Source organism: Prionailurus viverrinus, chromosome X, assembly GCF_022837055.1.
Source record: "Prionailurus viverrinus isolate Anna chromosome X, UM_Priviv_1.0, whole genome shotgun sequence".
Lineage (NCBI taxonomy): Eukaryota > Metazoa > Chordata > Mammalia > Carnivora > Felidae > Prionailurus > Prionailurus viverrinus.
Genome location: NC_062579.1, coordinates 14,739,763 through 14,759,283, shown reverse-complemented (window position 1 = coordinate 14,759,283; position 19,521 = coordinate 14,739,763). Strand labels below are relative to the sequence as shown.

General features: G+C 40.9%; 1 protein-coding gene across 4 annotated transcripts in view; it reads left to right on the top strand.

Annotated features, from left to right (window-relative positions):
• SMPX (small muscle protein X-linked) overlaps positions 1-13,044 on the top strand; it is a 104,371-nt gene extending 91,327 nt beyond the window's left edge. For all 4 annotated transcript variants that reach the window (XM_047844208.1, XM_047844207.1, XM_047844205.1 and 1 more), the window contains exons 3-4: positions 6,623-6,709; positions 12,892-13,044. In XM_047844208.1, coding sequence (XP_047700164.1) covers positions 6,623-6,709; positions 12,892-13,026 — 222 coding nt within the window. In that variant the 3' untranslated portion in view covers positions 13,027-13,044. The remainder of the gene's footprint in view (positions 1-6,622; positions 6,710-12,891) is intronic.
• The last annotated feature ends 6,477 nt before the right edge of the window (positions 13,045-19,521 follow it).

Genomic DNA, 19,521 nt, shown 5'->3' with positions numbered 1-19,521 from the left:
GCCTTTTAAAGAGCTCAAGTGACATTCAGAAATAGTTTCAGCATTTTAGGGAAGAAGCTAATAGCATACCCTGATTAAAGTCATCTTAAACATTAGTTGGCTAGGAGTGAAAAGTACAAAGTGACTCAGTGACACACATGGTCTCAAAGTACAAACAGCCATGGCCACTGCATTACCACCTCTCTGCTTAATTAACTAAGCTGCTTGTAAAACAAAACCTAACTCTTTTATTATATATATTTAAAGGAATGATTATATGAATGCTGCATCATTAGTGAGTGTGTGGCTTCTTATGGGAACTTGTCTGTTGCTACCCAACCCATGTGTAGAACAGAATATCATGATGCCCCAAGCTTTAATATTTTTTTACCTTCACCACTGGTTATCATTGCTCTTTCACTCCTCATCTCCCAGGGAATAAAGGCTTCATGGAAGAAAAAAACAACCCAACAAAAGTCTTTACAGACAGGCGTCAGGGACTCTGTTTCCTGACTAGGATTTCTAGTTTATTTTTTTTTAATTTTTTTTTCAACGTTTATTTTATTTTTGGGACAGAGAGAGACAGAGCATGAACGGGGGAGGGGCAGAGAGAGAGGGAGACACAGAATCGGAAACAGGCTCCAGGCTCTGAGCCATCAGACCAGAGCCTGACGCGGGGCTCAAACTCACAGACCGCGAGATCGTGACCTGGCTGAAGTCGGACGCTTAACCGACTGCGCCACCCAGGCACCCCTAGGATTTCTAGTTTAAAAAGTATTACAGGTACATGACAGTCCTTGGCACAAGGGAGTAAACTATAACCACCCATATTTTGTCCATTAACCAAATACAGTGGTTAAAGCTACAAATAATATGATACATATCTTCCTTTAATATTTTATTTAAATTTAAAAGTAAAAATGAACCTTCATTTGCCACTTGTTTTAATGTATAATCAAGGCCTTTTCTTTGATCATGGATCTACTATTTCTTCTTTTTTTTTTGCTTTTATTTTTAAAATTTTATTATTTTTTTAATTTTATTTTTTAAAATTTATATCCAAATTAGCTAGCATATAGTGCAACATTGATTTCAGGAGTAGATTCCTTAATGCCCCTTACCCATTTAGCCCATCCCCCCTCCCACACCCCCTCCAGTAACCCTCTGTTTGTTCTCCATATTTATGAGTCTCTTCTGTTTTGTCCCCCTTCCCTGTTTTTTTTTTTTTTAATTTTTTTTTCAACGTTTATTTATTTTTGGGACAGAGAGAGACAGAGCATGAACGGGGGAGGGGCAGAGAGAGAGGGAGACACAGAATCAGAAACAGGCTCCAGGCTCTGAGCCATCAGCCCAGAGCCTGACGCGTCTCTCGAACTCCCGGACCGCGAGATCGTGACCTGGCTGAAGTCGGACGCTTAACCGACTGCGCCACCCAGGCGCCCCTCCCCCTCCCTGTTTTTATATTATTTTTGTTTTCCTTCCCTTATGTCCATCTGTTTTGTCTCTTAAAGTCTTCATATGAGTGAAGTCATATGATTTTTGTCTTTCTCTGACTGACTCATTTCATTTAGCATAATACCCTCCAGTTCCATCCACATAGCTGCAAATGGCAAGATTTCATTCTTTTTGATTCCATGAACATGCTAGAAATCTCAAAATGTCATATCCTGCTCCATTCAGAGAGGCCCAGGACACTAAGAATAGGAAAGTGCAGAAAGAAATACTGCAAAATGCAGCCCTGTGGGGTTTCCTCTGCCTGTCCCCTGGGAGGATGACGTGGTGGGGTGGCTATAGATTCTGGCAGGAGTGGCTAGAGACCTTTGAAAACTAAAGATAGAATCAGTAGTGGTCATCTGAAACAAATATGCAGTGAGAGGAAACTCCAAAAGCTTCAGCACTAAAAGGAGAAACAGAGTGGGGACCAACAGAGAGGGGTAGATAGCAGAACAATGGCTATGGAAAGCAAAGTGGATAGGGATTGTCAGTACCCAGTGTCAGGCAGCTATCAAAATCCAACCCTCTGAGGAAAGAAGATGTCACTCCATTGTAAGTCACATATGAGTGGCTGTGGAGGGAATACTGTTTCCAGAATCCTCAGGCTCAAAACCTGGAGCCAAGCAGGAAAACAGTACAAATAATTAAGGGAGTAGTGGAATTAACTTACAGGGAATTCTTTCTACTTTTCTTCACCTGGTGAGATCAAGTGTAGTATTCATTTCACATCAGATAGGTCTATTATCAGGGAACTGTATCCTGTTCTGGCAAGAGATGATCTAGTAGATTTTTTTCCATTCCAAACTTCAAGGATGTAACAAATTATGTATAGTTTGGGAAAGCGATGCGCTAGGCTTGCTGTATCGGGGGGCATATTTAAAAATGTGTAGGATGAATAAATGTCAATGAGGGAAAAGAAATGCAAGAGAATGTGTTACAAAAGGAAAAAACAAAAGCCTGCTTCCTTTGCATTTATACAGAATCTGTAGAGAGAAGGAAGTCCAACCCTTATAGAATAAACAAAGTCTAATAACATCAATGATATGGAGTCAACTCAACATACAGAAAGTCTAACATCAGTGACTTGGACAGACTCCATTTGCTTTCACAAAAATGTACCTCATACTAGAAATCCATTTTGAATAGCAAATACCATACCCAACTTGCAGATGGAAAAATTAATCATTGAGAAAGTATTTTATTTGTGTTGAAACAGAATGAGTCGGTGAAAAACAAGAATATGACACAATTCTCTGGCTGATGAAATGAAAAAGACAGCTAAGGTCTACATATTTCTATCAAATTCAAGTTACAAGGAATTTTTCTTATGGCTATAATTCAGTGTATAATTTGTCACTCAAATATCACCACCCTACAATTACATTAATGAAACATCTCTAATCATTTACAAAGCACTCTTCTGACACTCCCTTCAGGTGTATGTTCATGACTGGATAATTGACGCATTCTTGGGCTGCTTTGGATGCTGTCTATATCTGCTGTCAAAAAACCCATTTAGGTTCCTGGTTTTTGAGTGATGCCTTAAAGATTAAAAAGCATCAAGTCAGCAAGTTAATGGCTCATTTTTCAATGTGGCCTTTCTTTGACACCTATTTTTGAATTATCCACTTTGCACGCCCATTTTCCATGGCCATTTTCAAAGTGGAAGCCTGCAATTTTTGTACCAGTTTAGAGAATTTTAGAGTGGTTAGAGCTCATTCTGGCCAAGTAAAAAGAGCTCTTTGGACAGGGCTTGAGAGAGTGAAACTGTCCCTAAGGTGAGGTGGCTCTGATTTGGAATCCTGGCTTTTCCTCAGACTGTTTGTGTGACCTTGAGCAAATCCTCTAACTTCTTTGAGGCTAAGTTTCTTCATCAGTGAAACAAAGGTGATAGTCTGAACCTCAGAAGTTTGTTGTGAGGATGTAGGACCTAGGCTGAATCGGGGCTTGGGGGTGGCTAAAATAGCGTGTAGTGAACGGTGCGTGCAGGGAGGGGTTACTGTCCCCAACATCACACCAGGTTAAGGTGAAGGCCAGTCTCAGGCCCAACTCTGCCACACGTATGGGCATTTGTTAAACACACATTTGTTAGCAAGCAGGCATGAAACCATCCAGGCAGGCCGTCTGTGAGCTCCACGAAGCCTTAGCTCTTTTCTCTTTACGTACTCCAAGTGACTGTCACCTCACATAAAAGACTCATGTTGGAAATCCTCATTATTGATGGCTTGAGACAGGCCATTTAGGGATCACTCGTTGAGCTCTGTCTCTAAAGATGCAATCTACAGGCTATCAGGTTCTTACATTCTGTTCAGCAGGGTGGGGATTGTCTCTAAAATATTTTAACCAATCTACATACCCTAACCTCTAATTTCATCAGTAAGAGCCATTTGTAAAGCTCATGCCTCTTATTTCTGACATTTCTTCAAACATCAAAACCTCAGTGTTGGTGGACATATGACTAACAGAAAGACTTGGGGTAGCAATCATGGGAATGTGGTCTTAGTGATATTCTACCATCCCACCACCACCCTATGAGGATGAACTCTCAGAGCAATAGAATTCTCTAGAGCTGTAGTTTAAACCAAACTGAACATATAAAATATCACATGGTCTATGCTAGTTTAAAGTAAATGACAGATGACTTAACAATGGGAAGAGCAAACGTTTGAAATACATGTCAGTACTCATCCACTTAGGGATGATCTCTATCAAGGGTTGTCAGATTGGGCCCAACAGGTTTGAAAGAACCTGTCATGGCCCAGGGTTTGGGGGAATCAGATAGGGTTCTGGGATCCCTACTACCTTAGCCAGAGCAGCTCTACCTCCACCTAGTTTGCATTTTAGATGTTCTCACAATACTTTACTTAAGGAAGGGTTCCATAGCTGAAAGGTTTGAAAACCACTGATGAAGCCTAATGTTCATATTACAAATGGGAAAGATGAGACCCAGAACAGTTGTCACTTTTTCAAGTACAGAGAATCTGTAACAACTCCTTGCAGTGGGCTCTTTTCACTAGCATAAGCCACCTGTTTACCATGGAGAGGCTACATGCGTTGCTAAAATTAAACTCTAAGCAGGAAAAGGTGGTTTCCCATAGCATGTGCTTTACCAAATACATTACCCTGGATGACCTTTATGTGTTCCTTTACTGAAAACTACAACCTATTGTAGAGTATACACACTTCATTAAATAGGTTAGTTCAGCAATCAAGTCTTTCAGAAACTATGTTAACTTCAACTCACTATTAGGAAGACACCCTCTGTAGATACTCAATAAATGGGTCAGGGTAGTGATGATATAATAAAACTTTTAACCGGTTAACCTCCCCAAAAGTCCCTATATTGACTTTTCCCTTTTTTCATTCAAACTGTAGAAATGGAGATAGATATTGGTTCAATGTGGATAAACTTCTTCAGGTCTTAAATTGTTTAGATCTTATTTCAGGACCCTAATGATATTTCATCCGATCTAAGACACTATCAATTGTAAAATACCATTATTTTATGTCCTGCTAAAAAAGAAAACAAATGTGCCAATGAAATATTTAAGAAACCATTGGTTATAAGACACATTTTGATTTTGGGGGTATTAAAAGAGGTGCATCTTGGAATTCATGAAGTATGCTACCACATTTGCCACTGCATAAGACATATTTTCCCCCTTGTCATATGCTCCTCCCTCCTCCCACTCTAGGCCACTGATATTTCCAATAAACAGAGGAATAGCATAGAAGGTTCAGCCTTAGGCTTTTAGAGGAAATGGCTTTCTCTAAGATTGTGTTGCATTTATATTTTGACATATATAGTACACACAGATCAAAAATACTTCTTGGCTTGGTGGCCCTAGGAATGGTGATTTACCTCTCTTGATACCCGCCACAAACCTTTGGATCTGTTTCCTTTCTGTGGGATCAGCATTATTCTAGTACAAAAGGAAGTTTTAAAGACCCTAGGGGGAAAACGTCACTTCCTTCTCTTGGGAGAACACAGATCTGCCATGTTCCCTGAACATGGACCCTGTATATTTCCTGTGTCTTGAGTTGAACATTCCCCTAGTAACAGAGCTCACATCAGGCATTTCCAAATGGACCTTACCACACTTTCTAGTAATTTTGTTGGATGTGGTACCCAAATTGTCCAAACTGTATCATAAGGTAGTAAAATATTTTGTTTCCTTCGCTCAGGCATCACTTTGATGCATAACATCAAAGTGCAATTTCAACTTTTCAAGTCCACGTATCCATTTATTCATAAGGCAACACTTTATCTTAGGTGGAAAAAATTAGGTTCTATCTTAAAAAAGAAGTTTTAATGCTTGTTTTATGTGAGTGATGCTCCTGGTTGGTCTGCATTAAACATTCTTGCCTTTTGATATCAGATGAAATATGGATAAAATTAAAATTTACAAATTCTTTCCCCCAGATTCAAATTACTGTGTCAGTATATATTCCTCACATAATTTAACATTTAGCCTATTTCATGTTTACTAGAAGATGTTTTATGTTTACTGGGGATGGAGATTAGCGTGTTATCTTAATGAAGGACAAGAATCTCTGAAGTGTGATACCAGGGAACTTGGCTTTCCAGCACTCTCCTTATGTGCTGACCCACACAGTGGTGTGCTGGGGAGAAGGTAGAGGAGTGTCAATCACAGAGACCACAGAAGTGCCAGGACAGCCATAGGACATTACAGAAAGGAGGAAGGGGTTCAGGAGGTGTGAGTGCACCCCTCCTAGGGTGAATCTGAAGGAACCTGAAGGAGGGGCTAAGGTGGGATGGCTTCTGAGAATGCTGTTTCCTCCTTTCCTATCATTATGTGTTCCTTTTTCATATGAGGGAGAGGAAAATGTAAAGTGCCACAGGAGGGCAGCAGCTAGAACAAACTGTCTTGAAATTCTTCTATCCATTAGGGAATCGTGAAATCACTGCACAGACCTAAAGATGAGTACCAGAAATCTGTAATAAATGGAAGTCAAATTTCCCTTTGCATATTTTTGTACTGTCATTATTGCAATTTTCTTGAGGAAAAAAGATTTAAAGATGTACTTTTTGGATGCGTTTTTTATCACAATGATTACGGTCTCCAAGTGTCAATGCAAGTTCCTACTTTTTTTTTTGAGTTAAATCTTCCCTGCTTTTTTCTTTTAGGCAAATATCAACATCCCCATGGGAGCCTTTCGGCCGGGAGCTGGGCAACCCCCCAGAAGAAAAGAGTGTACTCCAGAAACGGAGGAGGTGAGGAAAACTTAGTGGCAGAGCTCAGCCCTGTCTTTCTCCTCCAGACTCCTGACTAGAGTGGGGCAAAGCCAAGGCGAGTGTCAGCTCTCCAGGACAAGGGAGGCATGAATGGATGTGGGTCAAGGAGTCATCACAAAGTACATACATTTCTTTGAGCCTCTTGCTCACTTACCATGGAACACACTGCTCCTTACTTCTCTTTAGCCCTTTAAGGGCTTGGCACAGTTACTTGAAGATGCTGAGTTTAACATGTTGTTTGTTGATAGTGTGTGTGTGTGTGTGTGTGTGTGTGTGTGTGTGTGTGTGTGTATGTGTGTGTGTGTGGTGGGGGGAGCATAGCCTCTCACATGCTTTTGGTCTGGCAACAGTCACTAGCTCAGTAAGGTCTCACTTGGAACTTATTCTGAACTGAGCAAGATGTATTTAGTACAGCTTCTGATGAGTGACAAACCCCAGTGGGAGCATAGGTAATAAGCACATTAAATTACTTGTGATTCAAACAAAAAGCCCCAATCTCTGTGTATTTCCTTTGAAAAGAGCACTTTGCAAGGGAGTCTATCAATTTCTGTCTTTTTTTCCTCCCTCTAATTCTTTACCTTTCCTCTGAATTCAGATGCCCACTTGGCTGAAATGAAGGCTAAAATTCATAACAAGTGCATTAAATAGAGAAGGGTGCCTTCCTCAAGGTCTGTATTTCTTCTCCAACTGTGACTTTTCTGATGAAATTTGGAAGGTCTAATTCTGAAAAAAAATGCAGGTTTTGGAGCATGTCATTAGCAGAAAACAAGGAAAGTGGAATTCAACAAAGCCATAGGGCATAGCCAACTGTATTTTATCTTTCTAAAAAGACTTATTTTTGAACTTTTGTAGGTGACCTTTTTGGTATTTGCCCCCAAAGAACACCTATCACCATTTCAAAGTTTCCTAATAAAACTTTGGTTGTCCCTCATCTAACCTTTCTCCTCCCCCTCCCCCCGCCCCCCGTAAATAATTCCTGATATGGTCCCGAGTTAGTAGTTCCAGCCTCCTATCATTAGAAAGGTAAGTTTTCAAAGAAGGAGATGGGAGTATTTGAGTGATATCACCAAGTTCTGGAATTTCAGCCACTAGGTCACCTTTGATGAATAAAAAGTTTGAACTACAAGTTGAAAAAAACCCAGCACTACCCTGTTCTTATGGTACATAATCTCAAACTCTGATGCTACTGACTTGGCTATCCAGTTAACTCATAATCATGGGCTCTCCCTCTGGGACTTTGGTCAAGTATTTCTGAGCCTATGTCTGCCAAATATGATCCACTCTTTTCCTCAGAGGGTTGCTGAGAGGAGTCGGTGACATAATGGACACAGCACAGCCTACCAACCATTCAATAAATGATTGTTCATCATTTGATCTAATTATCCAATTTTCCTGAAGGACTCCTAGGCCTATTATTTTGCATATTGTAAGAAAAAGGCATGGAGAGGTTGAAGAGAGGGCAGTGGAACTCTTCCCACACTTGCATGTATCTGTAATTAGGTTTTCTTCCTGTGTTTCCCTAAACCGTGTCTGTCACTACCATGGCAGTCATTCAGAAGGTGGCTTGACCCTTTTCCTCACTAAACTGATGTATGTAACAGTGGTTTTGGAGGTTTGCATCTCATCTTCCCCTATGGTACAGATGACCTTCAGTTCTCTGTACAACTGGTACTTTCCTCCTCACAAGTGTCCCAGTTAGGGGTTTGGGAAAACATTTTGCTCTCACTCTTGTCCCCAGTCTGATGGTTCCAGCACATTCTAAAATAGACAAGAACTTATACAGCCTGTTTGTGAACACTTACTTTATGACCAGCCACATGTACAAATGGCTAATCAATATTCTTCACAGGATGGAGGGAGTGAGGTATCCACAGAGATCCAGAGACCCCAGAAGTGTTTCTGGAACTGAGGTATATCTTTCTCATGGGCTATAATCCCAGCTCATGGGCTGGGAGGGTGGAGCTGAGAATGGTATTCCATTACTGTATGAGCAGAAATGAGCTCTCAGGACTTGTGGGATCTTAGGTAGGGGAAGGATCTGATGACTCAAGGCCTGGGCTGGACCTTAGAGTAAGTTTCTCATGGAAACAACATTGCAAGGGGAGCAGTTAGGCAGCTTGGCTTGGCTACAAGGTGAGTTAAGTAGGATTTTGTGGGTTTGCTACCTTTTGTTGTATAGTTTGAAGGCAAAAATGGAATCTGAATTAAAAATAACCTATACAGGGGTGCCTGGTGGTTCAGTTGGTTGAGTGTCCCACTCTTGATTTCAGCTCAGGTCACGATCTCATGGTTCATGGGATGGAATCCCGAGTTACGCTCCACGCTGACAGCATGGAGCCTGCTTGGGATTCTCTAACTGCCCTGTGCATACACATGTGTTCTCTCTCTCTTAATAAATAAATAAATAAATAAATAAATAAATAAATAAATAAATAAATACACACACAGATAAATAGATAAATAAATAACTCATACAACCACACTTTTAAAAAATTACCTAATTTGCAAACCTGGAAATGCTTACTTACCTAGTTTTGGGATTTGTTGCCTAGCCTTGCATTAAGATAAGCACTGTATAAAATGGAGATCATAACATACCATCCCTGAACACAACAGGCCACCTCTATCACAGCCAGTAGCTCCCCCATCTCATGCGTGAAGAGGTTGTATCCCAGTAGGAAGCCAGGACCGCCTTTGGCCCTCTGACAAGGCCTGCGAGTGCTGGCTGGGTCTCCAGCCCACCTATGGTCTCTGGGAGCCCTTTGCTTTGCTCACAGAGCTGGAGTACACCCTCCGTCTGCCCAGCCCAGCCAGAGTTTGGCATGTGCCTGACACAGAGGCCTTGTAGCCAAATCCTAATAAATAAGGCCAATCTTTTGGATAAGACAAGGCAGCTGCTTGTTTAAAGCGATTTGAAGGGTACTGACAAGGCTCCACTCTGCTTCCCAAATCTCTCTTTTGACTGTAATTCCATCATTATTAAGCCAGAAAATAGCATGTTGGCACTTTCTGTTAATTATTTCCCTCTCCACCTTGTCCCTTTACAAGATGCAAACACACTACTTAATTCTGGTCTCACACTTCCTAGCCATGAGACTATGGGCAATTTTCTTACTCCTTTCCTCCCTGCCTTAGGCCTCAGTTTCCTCAACTATAAAACAGGGATAATAGTAATAGCAAATGTATAGGGTTGGTGTGAGGATTAAATGAGTTAGCATATGTAACTTAGAATAGCTAGCATTGTGTTTGCTGTTATTAGTAAGTCCTCAGTGTCTAAGCATGAATGAGCACATCAGAATGTATTGCCCCACAGAGATGAGGTTAGGGGAAAACTCAATAGAGTGGTAGTAAAGAGGGAAATGAAGGCAAGATAGCTGGAAAATGGTTCACCATTTTGCCAAATTTTACAAATACTCTTTAACCCCACCCCCCACCCCAGGGGAACATTTCCCTTGACAACAGCCATTCCTGACACTGGTAAAGGTGCAGGGGCTGATAAACCTTCTCTCAAGCTCTCTTTATCTCAATAAAAGAATATCTTTCATGTCCCTTCTCAGTTCAAATATCTACGTACAAAAGAAAAAAAAGTACCACATATTAGCCAGATGAAGCCATCTGGAACCTTGCTTGTTCATGTCTTTATTTATTATAATTCTTACAATAAATTTATAGAAGAAATGGAATCGATTCCCAATTTTTTAAAAGATGAGAGAAGATTCAGTTAAGAATATGTACCACCATTAACCCCTTCCTGAGTCAATGTCATATCTACTTATTGAATATATCCACTATAATTTCTATTATATGTGACCATACCAAATCAAGTGCTGAAAGTCTTACCTTATTAAAAAAACACAGTGCACTGAGGTTTTAATAACTTGAAAGTGACTAATATTAAATATTATCATCCTTTTTTCTGTGTATGTTCACATAAGTCTTTGCACATAGACATAACTATACACATTGGCTTTACATATTAAATGTGCCAACAGAGCGCATTTTGATATTACAAACACAGTGAAGGTGACATACCCAGGAACTTAACAGAAAGAATTGGAAACATTTTTCTTCTTCATGCTTCTTTATTAAGATCTACCCACCTAACCATCATCAGAACATTCATAAGTGAGGAAACATTTTTCATTTCACTGCTGCACATATTAAAAAAACCCATTTTATAGCCTTGTTTAAAATCTCTTTCCAAAAGTCTAGGAAAGAACATTTTGGAATACATGGTCCTCCAGGTGGATGTTTAATAGTTTTGATTATTGCTTCTAAATCGCCATTTATAAATGGTGAATGTGTGCGCATGACAAAAGGAAGCTGATTCTATGACTGTGTACATCAGCCTGAGGAAAAACTATTTGCCAGATATTTACAACAGGCACAGTCTACACTGAATTACTTTATCATTTTGTGTGGGTTACCTCTTAGCTATTTCATCAGTACTGTGCCAAGGTTCAAAGAAAATGACTATAGGAAAAAACTATCAGCCCTTCATAGAAGAACAGTAGATGTACAATGTTTTATATTTGTACTTACCCCTCAAATAGGCAATTCTATAAAGGATATGCCTACAAAATAATTGGTTTGAGGTTGGGAATCTTGAACAGTCTCTTCCCTTTCCCTTTAGGTTCTAGACAATTTGAGAACTAGACGTAGGAGCCAGATGGGGGCAAAGAACAGCATTAGCTTTAATACCCAAGTCACATCGCTGCCTGATTAGGTTGGCAACAAGTATGGGCTTAGGGCTTGAACCAGAGGCAAATGTGCATTGTTTTACTCCTTTTCCCTAGAACTGTATCATTCATTCAGTTGTTGGCTGAGCAGATGAAGCCCTGCCAGTCCCACATTGTGACCATGTAACAGTGGTTCCTCCAAGGAGCAGACAACGGTGGGCTGAGATGTGGAAAATATTTACTGGGGAAACCATTTGTAAGGAAAAATGGCAAGGTGGTTAGACCATGATGTGGGTGAAGAAGAGTGGGACAGAGAGTTGGAGCGAAACCTCTTAGATCTCACTGCTGTTCTAAGGACAATTCTATAGCCGCAGTTCCTCCTCAAGAGTCTTGTCTCCCAGGAATGGGCTGGCCTTAGGATCCTGTGGCACTCAGTCATTGGCCACGAGCAGCCGTGGGAAGTGTGACCTCAGCGTGGTGCGGCAGGTGGGTTGCAGGGTGAGGCAGCTGGGACTGTTATTGAATTACCCTCCTGGCAGAAAGCTGATCCGACAGGCGTGCTCTCATGGCTGCCACAGTGATCAAATGTTCCTCCAACACCTTACTTCCAGGGCTGGAGAATATGCTCCCCATGTCTAGCATAGGCGTTTAGCTAACAAGCAATTTCTTCTGCAGTAATGACTTTGGAGTTCTAGGAGCCACACACAGCAACTGATCTTATTGTTTTAGTCACTGTTAATATGTATGTTTGGTGTATGTACACAGAGGCATATATTTGTCATTATGGTACATTCTTGGGATTAAAGAACTAAACAAAAATCGGCAAGCATGTCGTCTATACTAGGCTCTGGAGGAGCCACAAAGAAAAGTATAGAATGTGGTCCTGCCTTAAAGCTGCAACAATATAAAAACATTAAATAATAAGGAATTTAAAATAGTTCCCAAAGCAGGAAGAGAGAAGTGGGCCTCCTCTTGCCCCATACTCTCCCACCCACATTCGAGAAGGTTTTGCTTATGTCAGTGTCAGTTTGTTTATGCTTCTAGGAGATGTTGTTGGAACAAAGGCTGACAGCTACTGCACCCCAAACAAAAAAAATGTTAAACTCCTAGACGAAGTCATTGCTAGAGCCAACCATGCACAAACATTCTACAAATCTCTGCTGTTCAGGCATATTAGGATCCTAAGATACGAAATTAAATTTGATCTCATAAGGTGCTTCTCTTGGAAACACAAATCCTAACTAGTCATAATTTTTGTTAGTTATCAGACATTGAACAGTACTCTTGTGTTTTCTAAGTCATGTGGAAGTTACTTGTTTTCTTCTTCCAACTTTATTCCATATTCCTCCACAGACTTCAGGAGATCTTCTTGGGACTCTGAGGGTGTCTCAACAGCACAGGAATGCGGCTAGAATTATCCTTTGACAGAGAGACCAAATGCCTTTTTCAGTGAGCTGATCTCTTTCTCTTTTTTCTCTTCAGGGTGCTCCTCCCACCTCGGATGAGGAGAAGAAGCCAATTCCAGGAGTGAAGAAATTTCCAGGACCTGCGGTCAACCTATCAGAGATCCAGAATATTAAAAGTGAACTGAAGTATGTCCCCAAAGCTGAGCAGTAGTTGAAAGAAGGTGAGTGAAAAATTATTTCCTTCCTCTTAAAAAGACCACTGTAAAATGGATGAAGGAAGTTTTCCACAGGAGTCTGGAATTCCAGAAGCACTGATTAAGCGCCAGGTCCTTCAGTTTAGAGTGGTTTTTATCGTGCAGAGGTTTTCTGGGAAAGCAAAGCTTTGTGGCCATTGAGGATGTCTGCCTGCCAACCCCTTTCTTAGTTGGGGGAGGACAAGGTTGGGGGAGGGGAGATGCTTGGGAGGAGGCCTTGAGGAGCTTTTGATTGTGGAGTCCAGGGAGCCCTCCCTCATTCCATGCCTCAGTTTCCCCACCCAGATGCCACAAAGAGTGATGAGCAAGTCCTGAGGAGGGGATAAGAAGAGCAAGGTGCTGAGGAGGTCTGGAAGTGTAAAGGGGGCGGGGACCAGTTTAGGCCTTGAAACCAGTAACCCAGATGTGTGCAAAGCGGACCAAGAGGACCCAGTGATGACTCAAAATGTGCATGAGGGAAGGGTAGGCGCAAAACTGTACCTGCCATCCTCCCGAAGAGGCAGTGCAGGCAGGGCCTGTGACCTTATTTTCATTTTAACTGGATCTGCTCAATGATGACCCTTTGGTGAGGGCTCCGCCCTGCCCTCCATCTGCAGACCCGACACATGCGGACCCGCCTGCGAATTCTGCCACCAGGGGGCGTATGGAACTGGCCTGGCCTTCCTTTCCAACTCTCCTGTGAAAGCCTGAGAGCAAATCTACTTTGTCTAACATTACTGAATCCTGCCGTGCACAGTTTGCTCCATTCCTTAAGCAGAAGTTTAAGTTTAGAAGAGAGGAATCTATATTGATAACATAAAACAGGTATTTTTTTTTTACTTCTACAGAGAAATTTATTTTTATTTTATTTTTTCTAATTCAAGTATAATTAATATACCATGTTGTATTAGTTTCAGGTATGATAAAACAGGTATTTTTCTGGCTGACTGCCCATTCATTCGTTTGTTTGTTCATCAAGTCACTCATTTATTCAACCAATATTTACTGAGCAGCTATCATGTCCTGAGCACTAGAAACATTTATTAATCACATACCATGTGCCATTTACTGTGTGAAGAGCATCATATCCATTGTTTCTGTTGAGCCTTATTGATACCCACTTACTGCCCTCATTCTTGAGATGGATCTTCTAGGAAGACTGATTTTCCCCATCTTTCATGCACCCTAAAGAAGAGGTGTGACTTCAATGTTAGTGCTGTCACTTACTTGTTATCCTGCCTCACCTCTTCCTCCCACTGCACCTTATGAAGAATGGCATACTCCCTGTGGGTGTCAGGGTGAGGTCCTCTGACCATGTAGGTACAGGCACAGCACTGGGGCCCTGCTGTGTCTTCTCCTGTAGACATAACAGAGGACAGAATGTTCTCTGGGGTAATCCCATGTGTAATGGCAATGTTACTTGTGTCATGTTTATGCTGACTTACAATGACATTTGAAAGTTAGTTCTGGGGAAACGATTACTTTATAGTACAGAGAAGGAGGAGTTGTTTTGAGTTAAAATAAAAGAACAGTATCTAGTGTTTTCAGCATGCTTACATAAAAGAACAAAGGAGTAAAAATAAAATACAGTGGACTCTATGACTCTAGAATGAATCCCAGGAACCTGGTTGGGAACAAAGTTACATGAGCAGATTTGACCCAAAGTGTGGCTACACACACTTGTCATTATTTATGACAGAATGACACAAGTTGATGGCGAACATCATTACACTCAGTCCTGCTTATATAGCCAGGCGGAGATGAAATACTCCAATATGCTTGGGACAAAGCTGCAGGACATTCTTGTAAGAAAGCCCGGGGAAGGGAAACTAATGTTTTGTAATATTTATCATCATCATCATCCAACCAAGGCCAGTTACATACATGAATCTTTAATGTAAACTTTAAAGGGTTTGGTTTTATGAAATCCATGTAGACCTAAATTTAACCCCAGTTACAGTTTCAGAAGAACCTGGTTTCGAAGATTCAAAGGAATGCTGTTTTAAAATTAGCTCAGAGAAGGGGTGCCTGGGTGGCTGAGTCGGTTGAGTGTCCAACTTCGGCTCAGGTCGTGATCGCATGGTTCATGAGTTTGAGCCCCACACCAGGCTCTGTGCTGACAGCTCAGGGCCTGGAGCCTGCTTCGGATTCTGTGTCTCCCTCTCTCTCTGACCCTCCCCCACTTGCACTCTCTCTCTCTCTCAAAAATAAATAAATATTTAAAAAATTAGAAATAAAAATAACATAAAATAAAATTAGCTCAGAGAGGATCTTGTACTATTATCTGGCAATGATTCTGCAGCCTTGCATCTGTGGGTACTGTAATGGGGAACAATATCAACTCAATAAAATATTAAAAAGTTACCCAAACATCCAGGACAAATTTTTGTTACTTCATTTTTCCTAGAGAAGACTTTAATGATTATTCTCTCACGAAGCAATTCCAATAATGCAAAACCACTCAGAGAGGCCTGTTTTTCCTTATTCTTACAAGAATGTGAGAACCTACATTGTCAGAATAATTGATCTGAATTCTAAATGAGGACATTGCCAAGGAATGATCTTTATTTCTTGTAGGAGAGGTATTAAGTTGGTTTGCTTTTGACTTATCAATTCTTCTCCTGCAAATACGTCAGATTTTGAGACTTCCATGGTCATGGTTTGTGGTCACAGAGGGAGAGCATTTTATTTTTAATACTGATTGATTCAGTGGACTTATAAGGAGTAAATATCCTGGACCAGCCATCATTTAGCCCCTCACTGGTTGGATTGATTTCCTCCTTCTTGGGCTACCATTTTGTTACCTATCCTCACCATGTCCAATTCAATGATTCGATCAAACAGATTGTTGTTTGAAGTTTGAGTGAATAAGTCCATAGCATCAAACACTGTGAACACCACGAGACTCAAGGCTCAAAGTCCAGGTTATAACTATTACAATATTTTAGACATGTAAGATAGACCGGCATCTCCTTCCAGCTGAGATCAATGCCTCCTTTTAAGTAGGATTTCAGATTCTTTCCATGTCCTATGCCATGGCTAGAATTTTTCACAGAAATTGGTTAAAAACATTACAGGATAGGAACCAGAAAGGCCGGTAACTAGCCAGTTGAGGACCAGGAATGGCTTTTGGCAAAGGACTTAGGGCCTGGACCCAATCAGGAACCAGAGCCAGGCAACACAGGGACAGTATGTACTGAGTCAAGACCAAGAGACACAGTACTGTCCCAAATGGGACCCCAATCCAGGTTGGTATAGTCATGGGGCACGGGGCAGGGTAAGGTGTTCAGTCACGTACCTCTCAAGATTCTCCTGGCTGTGAGTTAAGGTGGCCAGATGGTAATTTAAGCAAGCCCAGGAGCCAGAGGAAGAGACAGGACCAGTGGCAATGTCTGAAAACCAAGAGCCCTCCAATACTCCCATGCTTGTTGTTTGCTGCTTGATCAGGAATCCCCCATGTCCATAGTCAGAAGCCACCACCCGGAGGATGGCTTAGGGCTGGTGTCCAACACTCTGTGTCCATTTCTGCTCCCTCTCAATCCTCAGATCAGACCACAGATGCTCAGTAAAGAACCTCTGTACCATGGCCATTTTCTTCATTCTGTGCTAAGATATATAGATAGCAACCTTTGTCCCCTGCTCTCAGGATACTTCAGTCTTGGTGGAAAGATAAAATAAAATACTCTAAAAGGTAAAAGGCAGCAATTAAAGAATTAGACAACAGTTCAGTGATTCAAGATATCCAACAGCTGTTTATGACCCCCTAAGTAGGCAGTTATGTTATGATTTATGAGAGGGAGAACTCATGATGATTTTGGGTCAGGGACAATTTGAAGGAGGTGCTGAAAGTGGAATAGTTTAACAGAGGCTTAGAATTAGCCTCTGGACATATGGAATGCCCAGAACACCATTAATAGATAAGTCTAGTGAAAGCAAACAGTTCCTCTAGGGCAATATTCTTAAACTTCTGGAGCAGAGCAAAATAAGATCCCACAACCAGCCCATACCATCTCTTCTCTTTTTCCAGCAATAAAAGAACTCAGTGATAACAAAGAATTGGAGAGGAACAAAATAAATATCAAATAAAAATGATTAATAAAGGTAAAGCCTTAGGTCTACAATTATGTTAATGAACACAAAGGGCAGCAATTGAAAGTCCTGGGACTGATGAAGCACTAGAAAGAAACTGTCGTTCTGAAAAAGCTGCAGGAATTCTTCTCTGTGTTGGACAGTGCAGCATGGCCACATGTTGTGTGGCAGCAGACTTCATGATTAGGTACTAAACCAGGGTTTCAGAAAGAGGCAACATTTTAGTGATTCTTAATAACCCACTTAATAGCTTTTGGACATGCATATAAGTGAAAATCTAAGGGCCAAATCCCCATTTGCTGTTAAGGACTGAGGAAAGCACTTGTGCTTTTGCATCAGGAAGACTTCTGAGGTCAACCAGTGGGCACTGGACCATACTCTGAGAAACACTGTGGTAGGGCTGTGAGAGTGAGTTCAAATGATCTGCAATGCCTACGTAGCCATATACACCACCATGATCTCAAGTTAGCCTCAATCCCATACCCCACATCAGTCAACCAGCCTTGCTTCTGGATTTTGTGTATGTGAAAAGAACTATTATGATGCCTGATAGAGGAGATGTGCCTTCTTCCAGCACTCTGTTCCACCCCCGGCATCTTCTGTTTATGTGGTCACAATAGTTACCAAAGTGATGTATTGGTTTTCTTGTTTATAGCTTCTCAAAGGCTAGGAGGCACCTGATAGATCATGCACACACAAGGCATGTCTGTAGAATGTCACAGGTGCTCTGACCATAGCAAGTCTGCGGGTCCCTAGAAATGCGTTCTTGTAAACTTCCCACGTCCTTTTATTATCAGGGAGATTACTACTTAAAAGTAAGACTAGCCTTCCTTCCAAGGTCTGAAAGTAACAGTGTTGACCACGATCACTTAAGGGCTCAGAAATTTGACTTTAATTCAGATTATAACATTATTCCTCTGGGAAACCGAAAACTGAAGGAAGACATCAGTTTTGGTTCATAGTCTTCAAAGGGGAGAAAACCTTGTAAAACCAGAAGAAAATCATTTAATTATCAATAGTTATTTGGTTTTACTTTTCTAAGACTATCTAGGTCCAGATAAGACATATTTATGAGATGCCATTTCTGCTAGAAGAGAGCATAAGGTGTTCATTACTCTTAAATGTTAAGTATTATGCATCACCGTTGTTCATGCTGATTCAAGGGCTAATTTTGAGACTGCTGGCAGGAGGGCAAATTGACGTATCCAGACATTTGATGAAGAGTACATTTAGCACTAGACCCCCAAAATACATGGCACAAAAACTGACAAAATTGAAGGGAGAAATGGATAATTCAACAATAATAAAAGGAGACCAAGACCCTATTTTCAACAATGGATGGAAGAAAGAGACAAAAATAACAAGGAAATTGTTTTAGTCTTCTGGGGCTGCTGTAACAGAATACCATAGACTGGGGCGGGGGGCGCTCATAAACAGGGATTTATTTTTCAGAGCTCTGGAGGTGGGGAAGTCTAAGATTGAGATGGCGACAGATTCATTGTCGGGTGAGATCCTGCTTCCTGGTTTATAGATGGCTATTTTCTCACTGTATCCTTGCATAGTGGAAGGGATCAGGGAGCTCTCTGGGGTCTCTTTTATAAAGGCACTAATCTCATTCAAGAGGGCTCCACTGCCCTCATGACCTACTCACCTCTCAAAGGCCCTACCTCCAAACAGCAGAAATAGAAGACTTGAATGATACTATAACCAACTAGATCTAATTGACATCTATAGAACACTCCCACCCAACAACAGAAAAATACATTCTTCTCCAGTGCACATGGCACATTGTCTAGGACTGGCCACAGGTTAGGCCATAAAGCAAGTCTCAATAAGTTTAAAAGGATTGAAATCGTGTCAAGTATGTTGAAATTAGAAATGGGATGAAATTAGAAATTGGTAACAGAAGAAGTTTGGGAAATTAATATGTTTGGAACTTAAATAAGCACTCCTGAATAACCAATGAGTCAAAGAAGAAATCACAAGGGAAATTAGAAAATACTTGGAGAAAAACAAACAAAAAATACAATAAACCAAACTTGTGGGATGCAGGAAAAACAGTGCTTAGAGGGAAATTTATAGTTGTAAACACATTAAAGAAGACCTTAAATCACTTAGCAACCAATCAAATCAATATTAGCAGTTCCATATTTGGGAAATATGCCCTTTATTCTCTTAAACTTAATTGATATCAATCATGGCAGATGATTAAACTGATATGTAAATGGAAATATCCTTCCTTTCAAATGGTAAGATGTAATTGTAAGTGTTAAAAATAAATTTGTATAGATACCATAACAACAAAATAGAAGGTGGGAAATAAAAAATAATCACTCATAAGATCACCATTTTACCATAACACTCATTTGGATAGCTACCCTTCC